Source organism: Suncus etruscus, chromosome 7 (genome assembly GCF_024139225.1).
Source record: "Suncus etruscus isolate mSunEtr1 chromosome 7, mSunEtr1.pri.cur, whole genome shotgun sequence".
NCBI classification, from domain to species: Eukaryota; Metazoa; Chordata; class Mammalia; order Eulipotyphla; family Soricidae; genus Suncus; species Suncus etruscus.
In genome coordinates this window covers 58,534,969-58,555,213 of record NC_064854.1, presented here as the reverse complement: position 1 = coordinate 58,555,213, position 20,245 = coordinate 58,534,969, and the positions used below count along the sequence as shown (strand labels likewise).

Here is a 20,245-nt window from a genome sequence, read left to right as displayed (position 1 = left end):
TGGGTGTGGTTCAAAGACATAGCAAAACAAAAAAGAAAAGAAAAAAGAAAAAGAAAGATCAAGGATTAGGCTGCGGAGACAGCTTCATCATCAGCAAGGCAGGTCCCCCCAAACCATCATGCCACAGTGACCTCTGAACACTGCAGGGCAAAACCAGAAATAACCATTTATGAAAGGGAAGAAGTGGCCAAACCCTGTCAGAAAGAGTTTCAAGGCAAGTGGCACAGGACAAATGTGTAGAGGGGATGGGAGGGTTGCCCATTTGACGGTTATAGAGAAGAAACTCTCAACCACGGGATTCAGAGCTTTTGATTTCAGGCCTGCTGGGGAAAGCCAGGCAAAGTGAGGAAGCAGAGTTGGAAGACTCTTGTGAGATGTAGGGTTTGGGGGGTATCCCGGGTGGCACTCCTAATCTCTTGGGAGAAATGTGGGTTTGATTTTACAGGAGGAAGGAAATGATTGGACAGTCTTGAGATGGGAAATGGTGGTAATTTGGTTTGTGAGTTTGTTTTTTTTGTTTGTTTGTTTTTTGGTTTTTGGGCCACATCCGGTGACTCTCAGGGGTTACTTCTGGCTCTGTGCTCAGAAATAGCTCCTGGCTTGGGAGATCATCTGGGATGCAGGAGATTGAAACCAGATCCATCCTGGGTTCAAGGCAAATGCTTTACCACTGCACTATCGCTCTGGCCCCTTTTTTGTGCTTTTCTTTTTTTTTTTTTTTTTCTTTTATTTTATTTTGGGGGCCATATCCAGCTTACCTAGGGATTACTCCTGGCTCTGCACTCAGGGATCACTCCTGCTAAGTTCAGGGGGCCCTATGGGATTCTGGGGTTCAAACCCCAGTCAACCACATGCAAGGTAAGCACCTTATCCACTGTACCATCCTTTCTGGAGCCTAAAAATAAAACTTTAAAAAATATATGAAAAGGTAATTTGAGAGCCGGAGAGATAGCATGAAGGTAATGCATTTGCCTTGCAAGCAGAAGGATGGTGGTTGGAATCCAGGCATCCTATATGGTCCCCCGAGCCTGCCAGAAGCGATTTCTGAGTGTAGAGCCAGGAATAACCCCTGAGTGTTGCTGGGTGTGACCCAAAAACAGAAACAAACAAAAAAAAAAAGGTAGTTCATAGCAGCATTTATTGATATGACCAAGAGCTGGAAAAATCTCAAGTGCCCAAGAGGGAAAATTAGTTTCTGGGGGACTTTATATTCCATCTGCCCTGGGCGATCACACTACCATAGGAGACCTACTCTGGCCTTGGATACAACTTGGATGGAACCAAAGGGGGTCATGTTTAATGAAATAATCAGGGGCCAAATGTGACTTAACCTCATTCCTCCATGAAAGATAAAGAGAATAAAATGAGGAAATGGTGGGGGTCAAAGAAATAGCACAGCAGTAGGGTGTTTGCCTTGCACATATGGTCCCCATAGCCAGCCAGAGCGATTTCTGAGCACAGAGCCAGGAGTAACCCCTGAGAGCTGCCAAGTGTGACCCCAAAACCAAAAAAAAAAAAAAAAAAAAGAGGGAATGGTCCAGAGCAATGGCACAGCAGGGAGGGTGTTTTCCTTGCTTGTTGGCTGATCTGGGTTCAATCCCTGCATCCCATATGGTTTCCCAAATACCACCAGGAATGATTCCTGAACACAGAGCCAGGAGTAACCTCTGCACACTGCCAGGTGTGCCCCCCCCCAAAATAAAAACCCAAAGTGAAAAAGAAAAAAACAAAAAAATGGACAGTAGACAATAAAGAACCAGCCCCTGGACTCTGACCACAGAGGTGAAGTGCCTGCATGTGGGGTGATGGGGGAGGCTAGAAGTGACAAAAACAGAGAAGAGCGTCATTGGCATGATGTGTGTGTATGGGGGAATACAGGTAAGTGGTCCACAAAAGCATTAACATAAACTCTATGTTTATGTTTACCATGTTGCCAAAATAACAAGAACATTTTTGTTGTTGTTGTTGTTTGGGTCACACACTGCAATGCTCAGAGGTTACTCCTGGCTCTACACTCAGAAATCACTCCTGGCAGGCTTGGGGAACCATATGGGTTGTCGGGATTCGAACCACCGTCCTTCTGCATGCAAAGGAAATGCTTTACCTCCATGCTGTTTCTCCGACCCCAATAACAAGAACATTTTAAAATTAGATAGGGTCTAGAGAGATAGGTAAGGTAAGCCTTGCATGCAGCTAACCAGCATTCAATCTCCGACATCCCGTAGAGTACCCTGAGCACCTCCAGGAGTGATCCCTGAGTGCAGAGCTAGGAGTAACCCCTGAGCATTACCAGGTGTGGCCCCTGCTCCCCCAAAAGTAGTGTGTACTATGAAAATAAAACATATCAACAAAAAACTCAGGGACCAGAGAGATAGGGTAGTGGGTAGGGCACTTGCCTGGCATGCAGACAATTGGGATAGATTCCTGGCACTGCAGAGGTTCCCTGGGCCCTACCAGGAGTGATCCCCAAGCACAGAGCCAGGAGTCAGCCCTGATCACTGCCAAGTGTAGTCCCCACTCCAGCCAGTGATGGGGCCAACCTACCACCAAAAAAAGAGAAGGGGAGCTGTGAAGTTTGCAGAAAGGCCCTTTCTCTAAGAGCAAGAGACCCTGAGCAAGAAGACAGCTACCTGGCAGGGGTGGGGTGCTGCTAGCCAAGAAGGGGAGCACCAGCCCAGCTGAGAACCCTTCGATCTTCTGAACTGGGAGGACTGGGTCTCCTGGCAGGGATTGAGGGAGGGGATTGAAGGAGTGAGGGGGGCCAAGCCCTGGTCACAATCTTGGCCAAAGCTGCAGGCTGTATGCAGGGCGGGAGGGAAGCAGGTAGCCAGCGGTGAGAGTCCTCATGACATCTGATAGCTCTGTTCTCTGGGTAGAAAGAGCAGCAACGAGGAGGGGGGGAAATGACGAGGTGCCCAGCACACATAGGCAGGACCCCAGCCTACACACCTCATCCCTGCCCACACCTGACACCCTCACACACACACACACACACACACACACACACACACACACACACACACACACACAGTCCTGGGCTGGCAGGAAATGAAGGTGAGTCCAACACCTGACACCCTCACACACACACACACACACACACACACACACACACACACACACAGTCCTGGGCTGGCAGGAAATGAAGGTGAGTCCAAGACAGGCGTAATGAAAGGGAACAAAAAGACAGCTGCTCTCTGCTCTCATTTCATCACCGGCCATAGCCCTGGGGATTACTGGCTTTGGGGTGATTTCAGGAGGATTATTCTTTCATTAGAGTTGGGGGTCACTTGCAAAACAAGGTCAGGACAGCCAGTGAAACCACCCTCTCAGGACACTGCCTTTCTATGCAGAGAAGGTTCACGGTAACCAAAGCATGAGGAGCCAAAACCCAGAGAAGCTAGGTTTCCACAGAAACACCTCCTGGCCCAGATCTTTGCAATGTGTCCAGATGCTTAAGAATGCAGCCCTAGGGGGCTGGAACACAATGATAAGCACAACGGTAAGGGTAAGGTGTTTGCCTTGCACGCGACCAACCCGGATGGATTCAGGTTCAATCCCCAGCATCCCATATGGTTCCCCATGCCTGCCAAGAGTGATTTCTGAGTGCAGAACCAGGAGTAACCCCTGAGGGCTGCTAGGTGTAGCCCAAAACCCAAAACTCCCCCCCTCCCAAAAAAAAGAATGCAGCCTATACCACAGGTAGGTCTCTGGCAACAAGGAGTGAGAAAAACAAAACAAAACAAAACAAAAAGGGGCCGGGCGGTGGCGCTGGAGGTAAGGTGCCTGCCTTGCCTGCGCTAGCCTAGGACGGACCGCGGTTCGATCCCCCGGCGTCCCATATGGTCCCCCAAGAAGCCAGGAGCAACTTCTGAGCGCATAGCCAGGAGTAACCCCTGAGCGTCACAGGGTGTGGTCCAAAAACCAAAAAAAAAAAAAAAAAAAAAAACAAAACAAAAAAACACTGAGTTAGGAACAAGACTTAACTCACAGTGAAAAGAAGATCCATAATCTTGAGATGTGAGGACAGGCCTTGTGGTACTGAATAAGTGCCACTTGGCAATGCACAGGGCTGACTTCTGGTTCTGTGCTCAGGGATCCTTCCAGAAGGTTCTTAGGGACCATATGTGGTCATGGGCTTGAACTGGAATGGGTCTCATGTGGGCAAACACCTTATCCCTTGTACTATTTCTCTATCCTTGAGTCTGTCTACTTTGTTTTATGGTTTTTGGGTCATACCCAGTATTGCTCTGGAATCACTCTTGTCATTGCTCAGGGACCATATGGAATACCGGTGATGAAACTCAAGTCAGCAGCGCGTCAGGAAAACCCCCTTGCTGAACTATCACTCCAGCTTTGAAGTCTGTTTAACTTTTTTTTTTTTTTTTTTTTTTTTGGTCTTTGGTTCACACCCAGCAGCACTCAGGGGTTACTCTGGCTCTGCACTCAGACATCGCTCCTGTCAGGCTCGGGGGACCATATGGGATGCCAGGATTCAAACCACTGTCCATCCTGGGTCAGCTGCATGCAAGGCAAACACCCTATCGCTATACTATCTCTCTGGCTCTTAATCGGTTTACTTTTATCAGCTGCTAAGAATTCATATCCAAAACAAGGTCTTTTGTGGGGGTGTTGGGGGCCACAACCAATGGTACTTAGGATACCATGGTACATACTTCTGGCTCTGTACCCAGAAATCACTTCAGGCAGACTTGGAAGACCATATGTGATGCCAGGTATCAAACCTGGGTCAGCCGTGTACAAGGTAAATGCCCTATGTGCTATGCTATAGCTCCAGCCCCATAAGGTCTTTTCTTGAGTTTATACAATCTTTGTGTGACTTCTGGAAAGATGAAAAACAATAGGATTTATTAAAGATCACAAAGCTTTTATTTAATAGAGAATAGGTATAGGTGTGTGATAACATGATTTGTGATAAGTTGTGGGGGGGGGACAGCTTAGTTAACAGTAAAATTTTTTTTTCTTTGAGTCAATAAAAAGGAAACAATATTTACTGTATAAAAGAGGTGTCTCAAGGTAGGAAAATCGCACAAAAGAATGCATTTTTAGCTACCAAAAATATATTTGCACTCAGTAACACACAGTCTGGCGTCTACTTAAAAACTGCCCTAGATTTTCACAAAGCAACATCCAATTCCAGCCAGCACCTAATTCTCAAGGCACAGAAGCTCCACAATCCCCAAGGCAAGGCATTTCTGACATCCTTAAACCCCAAGAACACTACCAGAATGTACAAAGGCACTGGAAAAGGTATTTTTTTTTTTTGTTTTTCTTCTCCTGTTCAAAGCAACAAGTCAAATACACAAAATTAAAAAAAAATTAACGGGGCCAGAGCAATAGCACAGCAGGTAGGGGGTTTGCCTTGCACACTGCTGACTAGGGTTCAGTCCTCAGCATCCCATATGGTCCCCGAGCTTCCAGAAATAATTTCTTTTTTTGTGTGTGTGTGGGGGGCGGGAGGTTGGGGTCACATCTGGCAGCGCTCAGCGGTTACTCCTGACTCTACACTCAGAAATCGCTCCTGGTAGGCTCAGGGGATCTGAGGGCCCAAAAGGAGAGAGAGGAGAGACAGGGAAGAGAGGAGGGAGAGAGAGAAGGGAGAGAGGGAAGAGAGGAGGGAAAGAGAGGAGGGAGAGAGAGAAGGGAGAGAGGGAAAAGAGGAGGGAGAGAAAGAAGAGAGAGGGGGAGAGAGGAGAGAGAAGAGGAAGAGAGAGAGAGAGAGAGAGAGAGAGAGAGAGAGAGAGAGAGCAGCTTTTGTGAGAGCAAATGCAGCGCCGCCTACTGGTGGGAGCAGGCACAGACACTCTGGGAGGCCCCTTGTTTCATCCAGCCTCTTGGGGCCTGGCTCAAGATAGTAGCCAGGACAGGGGTCTGTGGAGAATGGGGACAGGAGACACAATCAAGGTCAAGATCACTGAGCAGGGGCCAGAGCGATGGTGCAGAGGTAGGACATTTGCCTTGCATGCGGCTGACCCAGGATGGACCACGGTTCGATGCCCCAAGCCAGGAGTAATCCCTGAGCGTCACCAGGAGCATCACCGGGTGTGGTTAAAAAAAAAAAAAAAAAAAAAAAGATCGGGGCAGGGAAGGTGGCGCTAGAGGTAAGGTGTTTGCCTTGCAAGTGCGAGTATAGGACAGACTGCGGTTCGATCTCCTGGCATCCCATATGGTCCCCCAAGCCAGGAGCGATTTCTGAGCGCATAGCCAGGAGTTACCCCTGAGCGTCAAACGGGTGTGGTCCAAAAACCAAAAAAAAAAAAAAAAAAAAGATGACTGAGCAGCTCAGAATCTGGCCAAGCTCCTCACCCCACATGCCTTGCCCCAAGTTCCCACACACACACTTTGCCAGGGCAGTGGAAAATAAAACTGGCCAAGAAGTGAATATTTATAAATAATATAGAGGATAAACAGGCAGCACTGCCCAGTGCTGGGCAAGATCCAGAGGGCAAAGGCCCAAGGGGAAGTCAGAGGTGTGGCAGACTTAGCCACACCCCACAGGGTTAGTCAGACTCCGCAGGAGCCGGGAGGGAGCAGCAGCAGGGAGTGGGGACCTTCAGAGCAGGGCCCAGAATCAAGCTAACTAACCAGACAGGTGAGGCCAGAGACACAGGACACCCACAGGAGAGTGCGGGCCAGGTTAGATCCCCAGCACCCATATCATTCCCAAACCCCGGAGCCCAGCCAGGAGTGAGTCAGCTCTAAGGGCTGAGCCAGGAGTCAGCCCAGAGCATATCTGGAGGTGGTCCCCCAAAAAGCAACAACAGCTAGAGCTGAGGAGATAGAGTCCTACATAGGTCGGGCTCTGCATTCAGGGACAGGGTTTGTGCACTGCAGTGGTATCTCAAGCAGAAGCAGGGTAGCCCCTAAACCCAAACAAACCAAATCAGACCAAAAGCAACATAAGGTCACCTTGAAGGTCTCAAGGGAGAAAGAGAATCATGCCCCCGACTTCAAAGTGAAGGCAGTGAGAGACAGAGATGAGAGGCTGCATACCCCAGGGCAAACCCAGAGTCCCTGTTGAGTGCCCATAAACCTGGTGCCTTATGACTACAACTCCTGCAACCTCCAAGGCATTTCCTGTGACTTCCAGGATTCTCTGACATCCTCCAGCCCAGACATCTCTGAGCTGCAGAGAAACAGTTTTTATTCAAGAGAATTTCAGGGGGGCCTGTCCAAAAAGGAGATGGGGCATGAGGAACAGACTGTGCCCCCAAATACAAAGTGCACCCCTCTTACTGGGCAGCAATATCCAAGTTGCAAACCACGCTGAAAGTATTCAACATCCCTCACCCAAGTGTGGGGCAAATACATTGTTGGGAACACAAAGGCAAGTGTCTGAAAGGGGATATGTACAAGAGCCCAGAGTGTTCAGCTGCACCACACAGAAACAAAACTGGCCATGGGTCACTCGAGGCAGGCTGCAAAGCATTTCTTCACAGCGTCCCTGGGAAGAAAGAGTGCAAAGGTCAGCAAGGAGGGAGACTTCATAGGCTCCTTTCAACTCCCCAAGGAGGGGGGCGGCAAGTCATACGGGAGCTCGAGAGCACTGGGTCCCTGACCACTGGGCAAAGGATGAAAGTCCCCCCAGCCAAGTCACTATAACTCCTAAGTTCAGATTCTTTTTTCTTGTTTTTGGGCCATACCCAGAAATGCTCAGGGGTTACTCCTGCCTCTCCACTCAAGAATCACTCCTGGAGGTAGTCGGGACCATATGGAGTGCTGGGGAATTGAACTCAGGTCAGCTTCCGCAAGGCAAGCACCTTAATTGATGTACTATCGCTCAGGACACTCTTGGCATTTTTTTAAATCAAGGACCCTTTAGTTTGTTTTTGGTTCTCTTTTTTTTTTTTTTTTTTGGTTTTTGGGCCACACCCGGTAACGCTCAGGGGTTACTCCTGGCTATGCGCTCAGAAGTTGCTCCTGGCTTGGGGGACCATATGGGACACCGGGGGATCGAACCGCGGTCCGTCCAAGGCTAGCGCTGGCAAGGCAGGCACCTTACCTTTAGCGCCACCGCCCGGCCCCTGTTTTTGGTTCTCTTTTATGGGCCACATTCGGCGGTGCTCAGGGCTTACTTCTGGCTCTGTATTCAGGAATCATTCCTAATAGTGCTCAGGGGACCATATAGGGTTCTGAGAATAAAACTTGAGTCAGCCGCATACAAGCAAGTGCCCTCCCTACTGTACTATTGTTTCAGCTCTAGACCCATGTTTTAAATTTTTTTTTTTTTTTTTGGTTTTTGGGTCACACCCGGCAGTGCTCAGGGGTTACTCCTGGCTGTCTGCTCAGAAATAGCTCCTGGCAGGCACAGGGGACCATATGGGACACCGGGATTCGAACCAACCACCTTTGGTCCTGGATCGGCTGCTTGCAAGGCAAACGCCACTGTGCTATCTCTCCGGGCCCACCCCATGTTTTAATTTTAATTTATATATATATTTTTTGTTTCTTAGAACACACCCAGGGATGCTTAGGGATTACTCCTGGCTCTGCACTTAGGAATAACTCCTGTTGATGCGCAGAGATCCTATGGGATGTTGAGGATCAAATCCAAGTCAGCTGTGTGCAAGGCAAGTGCCCAACAACTATGCCCACCTATTGTTCCAGCTAGGAATTCCCTTTTTTTGAGGGGTCACACCCAGTTGGCACTCAGGGGTTACTCCTGGCTCTGTGCTCAGAAATCGCTCCTGGCAGGCATGGGGGACCATATAGGATGCTGGGATTCGAACCACCATCCCTCCTGGATTGGCTGCATGCAAGGGCAAACGCCCTACCACAGTGTTATCTCTCCGATCCCATGGAATCCCCATTCTTATATAGCTCTGGAGCTGATCCCAGCCCTGACTATGGTGAAACTGTTGGAGGCTGATTGTCCAGTCTGGCCAGTCCAATTGATGCTTGCTCGGGTTCCTGCACATTAGATCTTCCCTCTGCTCCTCTTCTCAGCCGTGTCCATACCTGTTAGCAAGGCCAGCTCAGACCTGCCCAGAGACTCTAACCAGCAGAGCTGGTTTCCACTCCTCAGGGCCCCAGAATCCCTGGGGCCCTAGCCTTAGGCCGGCTATTAGCAGGATGAGCAACTGCTACTGCCATCCAAAGAGGGATGGATAGACAGATGGAAAGACAGACAGGGATGTGAGCACATGCTGGAGTTGAGAGGCTGGCATGGATAGAAAAGAACTGGTGTCTCAGATGCAGGCTGAGGAGGCCCTTGGGGTTGTCAGATCCGAACTGCATATCCAGGAGCCTTAAGGGATGAGGGCTCCAGCCAGTACTTCAGAGCATCCTGGTCCAGTATCTTTCACTCTAAATTCTCTTCAAACACCCCCAGAGTCCAGGGAAGACATGGGACCCCAATTCTTGTTCAGAGATGTCAGTGATGGGAAAGGGCCAGAGTGATAGCACAGCTGGAATAGTGCTTGCCATGCATGGGGCTGACCCAGGTTTGATCCCCAGCATCTTACAGGTTCCCCTGAGCTTGCCAGGAGTGATAACTGAGTGCAGAGCCAGGAGTGAGCTTTGAGCAACACAGCATGTAGCCCCCCCCCAAACAAAAACCAAACAAAAGTTCAAGCAACAGAATGTCCCCTCACCCCCAAAATGTGCAGGACCCAGGTGGGCTGGGCAGTGAGGGGTGGGGCTGGGCTTAGTCAGTGCCTGGAGACATCAATGAGGACAGTGTGTGTGTGTGTGTGTGTGTGTGTGTGTGTGTGTGTGTGTGTGTGTGTGTGTGTGTGTGTGTGTGTGTGCGCGCGCGCGCGCGCAGGGGGTGGGAGGGAGAATGGGAGAATGGCAAAATCCCCTTGATGACAGGACCCTCCCCCCAGCATAGCACTCACCTGGCAAAGGGGATGAAGGACAGGCTATACCTGTAGGGGGCAAACAGAGTCCATCAGAGGGGCCACCAGGGAGGGGGAAGGAGGTACACAACATAGTGGCCCCCCCACACAGACTCACATACACACACTCTGGGACACAGACACACATGCACAATGTACACTCAAGTGCACAGCATGCAATTTGCACACATGGGTATCCCACATGTACACACATGCACTCGGTGACATGCTCACAGTACATGTGTACATATGCACTTCATGTACACAGGCACTCACACATATGTGCCAGTCCACATGCACATACCTTGTGCAATGTATGTCTAAACACAAGTCATGCTCACACAGGCTCATGTATACACCCACATCTACAACACACACGTCTGCATACCCATAACTGCCAGATATACACACAAGCCTAGCTGAAGTACCCAGTGTTGAGTGAGCCTACATGGCATGATGGACATGCACACACACACATACAAATATGGTACTTATACTGTATAACCAAGGCAAGCCTGGACTGTGGGCTCTGAGAGAAAAGGGGTGACAGATCCCAGACTCCAGGGTTTTTAATTTCTGCCCCCAGTGTGAGAGACTCAATGGCCCCCAAAATAGTGAACAGACTCAGGTTAGCGGCCCTTGGCCTACCCTGGCTTCCAGCGTGTGCCCTATGCCTTTTCCTTCTATTTATGAATTTTTTGTTATTGTGTCTGTTTTTTGGAACACACCCAGTGGCACTCAGGGGTTACTCCTGGCTCTGTGCTCAGAAATTGCTCCTGGCAGGCTCGGGGACCATATGGGATGCCAGGAATAGAATCTGAGTTGGTCACATGCAAGGCAAATGCCATCCTCATTGTGCTATTGCTTCAGCCCCTGAGTTTTGGTTTTGAAGTGGGGTCCCACCCTGAAGGACTCATGGGTTACTCCTGGCTCTCCATTTAAGGATAACTCCTGGCAATGCTCAGGAGACATATGGGGTGGCAGGGGTTGAACTTAAGTTGGCTACATGCAAGGCAAGTGCCATCCTCCCCACTGTCCTATAAAGCTGCCTGTGACTTTTTTTTTTTTTGATTGTTTTGGGTCACACCCGGCGGTGCTCAGGGGTTACTCCTGGCTGTCTGCTCAGAAATAGCTCCTGACAGGCACGGGGGACCATATGGGACAACCACCTTTGGTCCTGGATTGGCTGCTTGCAAGGCAAACGCTGCTGTGCTATCTCTCCGGGCCCGTGACTGTTTCTTTTTTTTTTTTTTTTTAAAAAAAAAAAGGAAATATAGCTGTAAACTGCCAGCCAAGCCATCTGGGCATGCAAATAGCAGCAAGCTTGGGGTTTCAGGTGCCAGAGCCTGGATGCCTGTGTGGGATATCTCAGTGTACCATGAAGAGCCCGCAAGGTGATCAGCAGGAAGGAGGGATACACGCTGGGTGGGAGGAAGAGGCTGGGCAAGCTTTCTGTGCCCCTGGGTGAGCAACTTCTAGAAAATTCGGGGCGGGGGCAGAGCTCACCATGTCAGCGCCAGTGACTGGAGGATGCAGAAGATGAGTGCCAGCCCCTTGTTGTGCCACTGCAAAGACAGCACAGGGTTACCCAGGGCCAGGTTAGATGCCCCTTCCCCCACATTCCCACAAACCGTGACTTACCCAGAAAGCCGAACACAGTGTGAGCGCGAAGCACAGCTACAGAGAAAGGAAGGGGAGTATGAGTGCCGTAGCTCCCCATGACCCATTCAGTCAATGTACCCCACAAATGTGCGTTCCACAGCAGCCACAACACCCCCAGTTCAAAGCATAGTTGACCCTGACAATCAATTGGGTGGGCAGAAGGACACAAATGCTGATGGAAGTAGGGGCCAATCTCTAGGAGATTGGTTAAGGTTTGATTCTCACCAGAGCTCCCAGACAGGAAAGGCAGTTCCCAGTCCCCTGTCCAATTAGGACATGGGAACAGTTCCAGTTGTTGAGAGACACAGGAAATAATTCATACAGTGATGAGGTACAAAAATGGGTTCAGGAAATCCAGTGCTCAAGCACAGAATTCAAACCACCCAAGCTTTCTACTCCTAAGAAGGAATACAGCTCAGTGAAAGAAGACCGAAGGATGAGCCCCTGCCTTCCTCAGACCCCTGCTTTTATTGACAAGAATCAGGCCCCACCCTAGGGTGGAAGAAGAATAAGGGATAATCCAATAAATCCAATAAGAATAAGGGATAATCCAATAAACTATCACCAGATCACACCCTAGGGTGGAATACAATTATTGATTAGGGTAGGATCAATAACCCAACACCCAGTATCCCATGAGGTCCCCAAGCCTATTAGGAATAGTTCCTGAGCACAGAGCCAGGAGTAACCCCTGAATGCCACAGGGTATAGCTCAAAACCCAAAACAAACAAACAAACAAAAATGCTCACAGAATAGGTCCTAAGGATTAAAGGGGTTCAGATCCCCACTCTGCCCTAGTTCTAAACCACACTGCCCCAGACCAAGTTCATCAGTGGATACCCTGCCACCCTGAAATCAGAGGGGAAAAAAGAAGGCAGGTTTAGGTGTCCCCAGAGCTCCAGTTTGAGGAAGCAGCACTTACCAGCACCATGATGGTGGCGATCAAGCGTGTGGGCTCGAACATTCGCTTTAGCTGTTTCAAGGGCCCCATGAGGAAGACGGTGCTAAAGAGACCCACAGGAGCAGGTAAGACTGGAGCCAAAATGCCCTGTTGCATCCCCAGAATGCCTCCCACGAGTCCTGTCCAGCCACACAGTCACAGGAACAATAGTAGAGCTTCACAGGGCCCAAGAGAGCACAGTGGGGAGGGTGCTTGCCTTGAACACAGTAAACACAGGCTCGATCCACTCCATATGGTCCCCTGAGACCATCAAGAGTCATTCCCAAGTATAGAGCCAGGAGTGATCCCTAAGTACCACTTGTTGTGGGCCCCAAATAAACTAACAAAAAAACTTAAAGTGGGGCCAGAGTGATAGCACAGCAATAAGACATTTGCCTTGCACACGGCCAACCTGGGACTAACCCAGGTTTGATCCCTAACATTCCATATGGTCCCATGAGCCTGCCAGGACCAACTTCTGAATGCAGGGCCAGGAGTAACCAAGTGGTACCAGGTTTGGCCCCCACAAAGAAAAAACAAAAACAAAAACAAACCCTAAAGTGCTTTACTTTTCAAAGTATTGCATTTGAGGGCCATTTTGGAGTAAGGGTCCTTGTGTTTTGTTTTAGGGGTCACCTCTGTGGTACTCAGGGCTCACTCTGGGAGATGGTCAAGAGACTGTGTGTGACGCCAGGGATCAAACCTGGTCAGCTGTGTTCAGGGTGAGCACCTTAATCCTAATACTCTCACTCCAGCGAGAGTCTTATTTAACCCCTCAATAGCTAGCCACTAGGATTCTAGGTACGGGGAGGAGGGGAGGGGTTCAGGAGCTGGATGGTTTGTTGGACAGTCCAGAAAAACTGCTGGCCACATGGCCAAGCCTGGAGCAGGGAAAAGCACCCTCCTCTCTGGGGTGCCACAGAACATTCTGCGCCCCTGATCCAGGAAATTGACCATGACCATGTAGCCCAAGGAAGCCCCACTTGGGGCAGTCCACAATCAGGTCTGGAGAATCAGTGATCCATGAGCAGAATCCACTCGCTGCTGTCTGGCTCCTTGCTAGATCCTGGCATCACCTGCAAGCTCTCATTCGTGGTGAGTTGGTTTTTTTTTTTTTGGTGCGTTTGGTCTTTTTTGGAATCACACCCCAGTGCTCAAGGCTCTGAGCGCCAACATTGCTCCTGGATCACCAGGATGGAACTGGGGACACCAGGGCCTTCTCCCCAGCCTTTTCTGTTAGTCCAGCATGGGGAAGGACTCGAATGCTCCTGCCCCTTAGATGGTGAGCCCCAGCTGGATGTTCCCCCTCACCTGCAGATGGACGCCATGTTGCCAAAGGTGTAGAATACAGCAAAGAGTGTGAGGCCCTTTCGGGGCAGCCAGAGGAACAGAGTCCCCTGTAAGGGCAAGTAAAGGGGGGTTTGCATATGAGGAGCCCCAGCCTCCCACCCTCACCCCCCAGAAGAACAGAGTAGAGTGAGTGTCTCACCAGCAGGGAACAGAGGATCCCCAGCACAAAGCAGATGGCAAAGCCCTTAATCCGGGTGCTCCAGCTCAGGGTGGATGCATCGATGACCTGCAGAGGGACAGGTGTTGCATGACTCCTAGGGTGCATGTCAGAACGAGACATTGCAGGGACTGACCCCTCTGGAGCAAGGCAGGACATGCACCATTTACAGTTCCACAATCCCCACGTATATTAGGGGGCTCCGGGCTCATCCCACCCTAGCCTGCAAGACACATACTTCTTTGGTGACTGGTTAGACGTGGCCAAGGGCTTCTGTCAACTCCTGTGAGTTGTTTTAGGGCCAGGAGGGAGGAACCAAGCTGGGAAGAGCAGAACCAGCCCTACCTTAGGGAAGAGAGGGACAGAGAAAGGACCCACATACCTCCTAAGCACTATAGCTGGGACCCTCAATGGTCAAATGTCTTAAATAGGACCCCCAACCATGATGTGCTGTGGGATAACATGCCCCCCAGCTAAGGAGACTTAGTAAGCACAAGGGATCCCAGGCCACAGAGTGGAAGAAGGCCAAGACTTCCAGAAAATTCTGCTGGTAATGGAACAATAGTATCTGGGAGTCCTCAGAGACAGGTGTGATCCCTAAGCACAGGGCCAGGAATGATCCCTGAATGCAGAGCCAGGATTGAGTCCTGATAGCCATCAGGAGTGATCCCTGAGCACAGAGCCAAGAGTGACCCCTGAGCATACATCCAGGAGTGATCTCTGTGCACAGACTCAGGAGTGAGCCCTAAGCACACCAGTTGTTGCTTTAAAACAAACTGCTGGAACAAGAGAGTCTGTGAGGGGCTTCCTAGGGCTGCTCTCTGGCCAAGGACCCTTCTTATATCCACTCTACCCTACCCTGAGCTGCCCCCAGCCTGCAACATTCTAACCAGAAGTTTCCAGAAAGCAGCCAGAGGCTGCTGGGCAATGCAGGGAAAGGTACCCTCTCCTGTTGTAGATGAAACTTAGGGCACGTACCCTCTCCTGTTGTAGATGAAACTTAGGGCACGTTGCCCAAAGGGGTTCTCCTGCCCCCTGACATTCAAACCCATGAAAGAAGGTTCCTGCTACAGTTACACTTGTAAAAGAGCAGCATGGTGGGGCTGCAGAGAAAGACTCTGGGAGGTCAGGGTGCATCTAGGGGCTACCAGTCCCATGCCAGGGACACCAGACTCTCCACACAGGCCATGGAGCTCCACCTGCTCCTGACAGTGGGCTGGGACCACCAACCTCATGATGGAGCTGCAACCCAGCTGCTCTTTTGCTGTGAAAGAGCCAAAGTAGCTGCCATTGCAGGGGCAAAAGACTGGGCATGTGGGAACGAGGTCAGAGCTTGGGGACCTGCTAGGATGGAACCCACACCCTGGGGAATTGTAAGGGCAACAAAAGCACTAAGGATCCAGGTAAGCCCTGGCAGGGGCACATCAGAGCCTGAGGAGGGGTGCGGACCCACATTCTGGCTGAGGGTCCCCCCACATTCCTGGCCCGGAGAGACTACACCATCAGGCTAAGTCTCTATCTTGATGTGTTTATTAGTTTGGGGGACACACCCAACTGTGCTCTGGATTTATTCCTGGCTTTGCACTCAGAACTCAAGCATATGTGGTTCTGGGGATCGGACAGTGAACATGGGAAAACACTACAGGCTTCATCTCTTCTGCTCTCTCGATTTCTTGTTCTCTCTCTTCTGCACTCTCTCAAAGGGTCTTCAGGGGACTATGTGCTGGCAGGGATTGAACTGAGAAGGGCCGTATATGCAAGGCAACCAGAACCTTAAACTCCTATAGAATCTCTCCAGCCCATTCTTATCTCTCCAGCCCATTCTTCTAACCAGGTGCAATGAATGATAAACATGCTTTACCAATTTATGAGAACAAACTCAGTTGTTAAAACAAAGCATAGCTTATAAAAATCCCGAGTGCATTATTTTGGGAAGTTAAAATCACTGGCCAGTACAGGGAATACAATGTGGAGAAAATCTGTTGACAAGATGATTTCGTGTACAAAAGTCTCTTTCACTCCTGGCTGGGAGGGGATAGTAGGGCTCTGGCCAAAAAAGCAGCAATGCCAAGAATTGTTTGCAGAACCAGGGCCAGAAACCAGGAGGAAATAATGCTTTATTCCTGAACTTTCCTGCCAACCTTCTTTCAGAGCAGCCCGGTCCCTGGAAATCTTGCAAGAAAACAGAAAATAAAAAGCCTGAACTTTTGAGAGATGCCCAGGAAATTCCCAAATTCAAAGTGTATTTCCGGAGACCGAGGTACTAGCTAGAAAAATCATAAGGCTTTCTGCTACCAGACTGCAACTTTTACAATTACCTTGTTGTTGCAAGAGGAAGAGAATGAGAGAGAGAACTAGTTATACTTTGGTGTTTACAATAAAGAATAACAAATTTGAGAGTTTCTTTCTTTCTTTTTTCTTTTGGTTTTTGGGTCACACCCGGCAGCACTCAGGGCTCTACGCTCAGAAATAGCTCCTGGCAGGCTTGGGAACCATATGTGATGCTGGGATTTGAACCACCGTCCTTCAGCGTCTAAGGCAACCGCCCTACAGCTGTGCTATCTCTCCAGTCCCTTTAAAAAAAAAATTTGGGGGGGGGGTGGGGTGTCACACCGGCAGCGCTCAGGGTTACTCCTGGCTCTACGCTCAGAAATTGCTCCTGGCATGCTCAGGGGACCACATGGGATGCCGGGATTCAAACCGAACCACCGTTCTTCTGCATGAAAGGTAAACGCCCTACCTCCAAGCCATCTCTCGGGCCCAACTTTGAGAGTTTTAAGGGTGTTTCCAAAGTTGAATGGGACAAATCGGCCAGTGAAACCAGGCAAAACCAGAGGCACAATTAGTACCAAATATCTACCAGGAGCCCTGACAGGAAAGGTCAGAATCGGGCCAATGACCAGCCTAGCACAGAGGGGGGATGACAGCCCCAATCGGAGATCACTTAAGTGCTAAACTGCTCAGGTTGGCTGGCCACGCTCCTGAGTTATTTCCTTTTGTAGCTTTTTTTTTTTTTTCTTGTTTGCTTCTGCGCTCAGAAATTACTCTTGACAGGCTCAGAAACCATATGCGATAATGGCAGTGGAACCCAGGTCCTAGGTTATTTTCTAAACCAATCAGAGGGCCTCGGATAGGACTGTGATTGGGGGATGTCTCGATCTGGAATTCCAACCTCGATCCCTTCTAGAAAGGGTAAGTTTTATTTAGCTAATAAGGACCGTGCACTTACCTACGTTTTCTTAAGCCCAGGCTGAGGGTTTCGCTTGGGAATGCAAAACAGAAAAAATGAAGAACAGATGAGAAATAAAGTGCAGAGGAACCCGGGAATGCTGACCAGATAGATAACAAAGGTAGCGATTGGAAAATAAATAAAATAAAATACGAAGGAAACAAATATACAGGCTGAACCTGGACACCTGTAACACAGGGCTGCTCCCGGCAGAGTTTTCTGGGACTATATATATTTTTGAAGCCTCAGAGAAGGGGAAGGAGATCCCAGAGTTAGACCAAAGCTCAGCAGAGTTCAAAGTGGTTGTGTTAAAGCAGCGGCGGAATCAAGTTCCAGGGAGAAAAACTTGGATCGCTCGTGGGGCTGTCGGCATCCATCCAGTCAAAACCCTCCTTTTCCAAAGGGGGGAAACTGGGGCTCGCGCTAGGCACCCAGGAGGACGCTTAGAAAGAACAGGAAAACAGCCGCGGGAAAGTATCAACACCGGATGGCTCACGGTGGAGACCAGACGGCTTGCAAACCAGAAGTGTGCCCAGATACCACCCCGCCGCCCTTCGCAGGAGCCGGTGCCTTTGGGGTGTGGCCGAGGCGCCCCTTCCAAGCCAGGGACCAGACAGGGCAGGGGCGGGGAGGCTCCCGGAGGACAGGGCTCACCTCGGACAAGGCGCCGCGGTCCTCCGTGTCCTGCCCGCTCAGCACCTTCTTGAGCTTGTCCATGCCGCGCGCCGGGCCCGGGGACGACTGGAGCGCCCGACGCTCGTCCGCCGCGCGGCTCTTCCGGGTACAGGCCCCGCCCCGCCCGCCAGCACCGCCCAGCTTCACTTTAGAGCAGGGGTCTCAAACTCAATTTACCTGGGGCCGCAGGAGGCAAAATCCGGGTGAGGCAGGGCCGCATAAGGGATTTCGCTCACCGAATATTCGCAATCAAAAATCGCACTAGTAAGAAAAAATCGCAGGGCCCGGAGAGATAGCGCAGCGGCGTTTGCCTTGCAAGCAGCCGATCCAGGACCAAAGGTGGTTGGTTCGAATCCCGGTGTCCCATATGGTCCCCCGTGCCTGCCAGGAGCTATTTCTGAGCAGACAGCCAGGAGAAACCCCTGAGCACCGCCGGGTGTGGCCCAAAAACCAAAAAACAAAACAAAACAAAAAAATAAAACAAAAAAATCGCATTAAACATTTGCATACCCCGAACGGAACTGCGATTCTTTTCTTACTAATGCGATTTTTTATTGCGATTATTCGGTAAGCGAATAATCGCAAATACTGCGATATTTGAAGGCCTGCCGCGGGCCACAAAATGTTGTAGGAGGGCCGCAAACGGCCCGCGGGCCGCGAGTTTGAGACCCTGCTTTAGAAGAATGTGGTCGAGCCCCAGGCTGTCAGGAAGTCACTCGACAAAGTCTTGGGTTTCTCCTCCAGTCTTAGGACAAGCATCTAAATGGCCCTGAGGACAGGACGGTCCCAACCCAGAGCCTTCATACAGTGGAGAGGGCGTTGGCCTCGCATGTTTACCAGGCAGAGTTTCATCTGACACTCCAGGTGGACCCCCTGAACACAGCGGGTTCTGGCTCCAACCAAAATTCAAAATACCAGGGTCTCTGAGGTTATGCTCAGGGTCCTGAGTTGGATCCACAGCTTGGCATGAGTCTCCTGGCATCGCTGGGTGTAGACTTCTAGTGATTGTAGACCAGGTGATCCCTGACACCATGAGGCCCAAACAGAGCCCACTGTTCCAGAATGTGCCCCTGAGCACTGTTTGTGAGTACCCCTCCCAGAAAAGGTGCTGGGAGAGTGCCCTGCAACACTGAAAGCTGGGCCCTGGGGGCCGGAGAGATAGCATGGAGGTAAGCCGTTTGCCTTGCATGCAGAAGGGCGGTAGTTCAAATCCTGACATCCCATATGGTCTCCCGAGCCTGCCAGGAACGATTTCTGAGCATAGAGCCAGGAGTAACCCTTGAGTGTCGCCAGGTGTGACCCAAAAAGACAAAAAAAAAAAAAAAAAAAGCTGGGTCCTGGATCCAGCAGGCACCTGAACCTGATATGAGGCACGAGGACACTGTGCCCATTTTAAAGGTTTTCAGTTCAGCTTTGGAGAAATCACAGGAAACGAAGTAGTGGAACAAGATGAACACTTGTTGATTTTATTCCCTCTTACAAAAAGATATTTGGAACAATAAATATCAAATGCATGCATCTATGTATGAAGGGGTCAGATTTTATTGACTTCTCCCCACAGAAGATAACGAATTCTTGGAAATGGGTTCACTTTTACCTCCACTGAAAAAAAAATTTTTGTTTTTTTGGCTACACCTGGTGATGCACAGGGTTTACTCCTGGTTATGCGCTCAGAAATCACTCCTGGCTTGGGGGTGGTTCATCCTAGGTCAGCCTCGGGCAAGGCAACTGCTCCACAACTCGCACCACCACTCCAGCCCCTATTCTTTAACCTAGGAGACGTTGGTTTGATCCCTGGCATCTTCCATATGGTCCCCCAAGCCAGGAGCAATTTCTGAGTGTATAGCCAGGAGTAAGCCCTGAGCATCACCAGGTGTAGTCCCAAAACCAAAAAAATAATAATAAAGTTTCTTTGAAACCTCTATAATGTTTTAGTTATCTATGAGTGACTTGGGAACTAAGACATTTGAATCAAGTTTATGTGTTTATATATATGTATATATATGAATACAAACTTCCAGATAATGAATATTCTTTCACACTTTTTTGTCTTAAAATTTTATAAGTAATGTGTTTGTTCAAATATGCATGGGAAATAAATAAGGTGAATTGAGGTATGATTTATATACATTCCAGTCCTAAAAAACATTTGTTATTTATAATATACAGGCTGTATATTTTCTCAAAGCCAACAAAAATCTTGATGTTTCTAAAACTTGTAGCTAATGTTGCAGAAGCCCACCCAGCACTGAACCATCCGTGAGCACATTTGGCTCATAAAATTAGCTCAACAAAGTCATCAGTTGGAGTAATCATGATTTTCCTCATCATGTCTGCCTCATGAAAATTTGGGGGCTTTATATTTTGTTTTGGG

At 49.7% G+C, this 20,245-nt stretch overlaps 1 protein-coding gene across 1 annotated transcript; it reads right to left on the bottom strand.

The window, feature by feature from the left end:
* Positions 1-7,163: 7,163 nt before the first annotated feature.
* Positions 7,164-17,954, bottom strand: SFT2D2 (SFT2 domain containing 2). Its single transcript, XM_049776612.1, has 8 exons — positions 17,851-17,954; positions 13,950-14,036; positions 13,772-13,857; positions 12,443-12,524; positions 11,499-11,534; positions 11,364-11,422; positions 9,858-9,887; positions 7,164-7,462 (listed from the first exon to the last, which is right to left on the bottom strand). Exons 1-8 carry the CDS (start codon positions 17,911-17,913, stop codon positions 7,423-7,425), a joined length of 483 nt encoding a protein of 160 aa, XP_049632569.1. The 5' UTR covers positions 17,914-17,954; the 3' UTR covers positions 7,164-7,422.
* Positions 17,955-20,245: the final 2,291 nt, after the last annotated feature.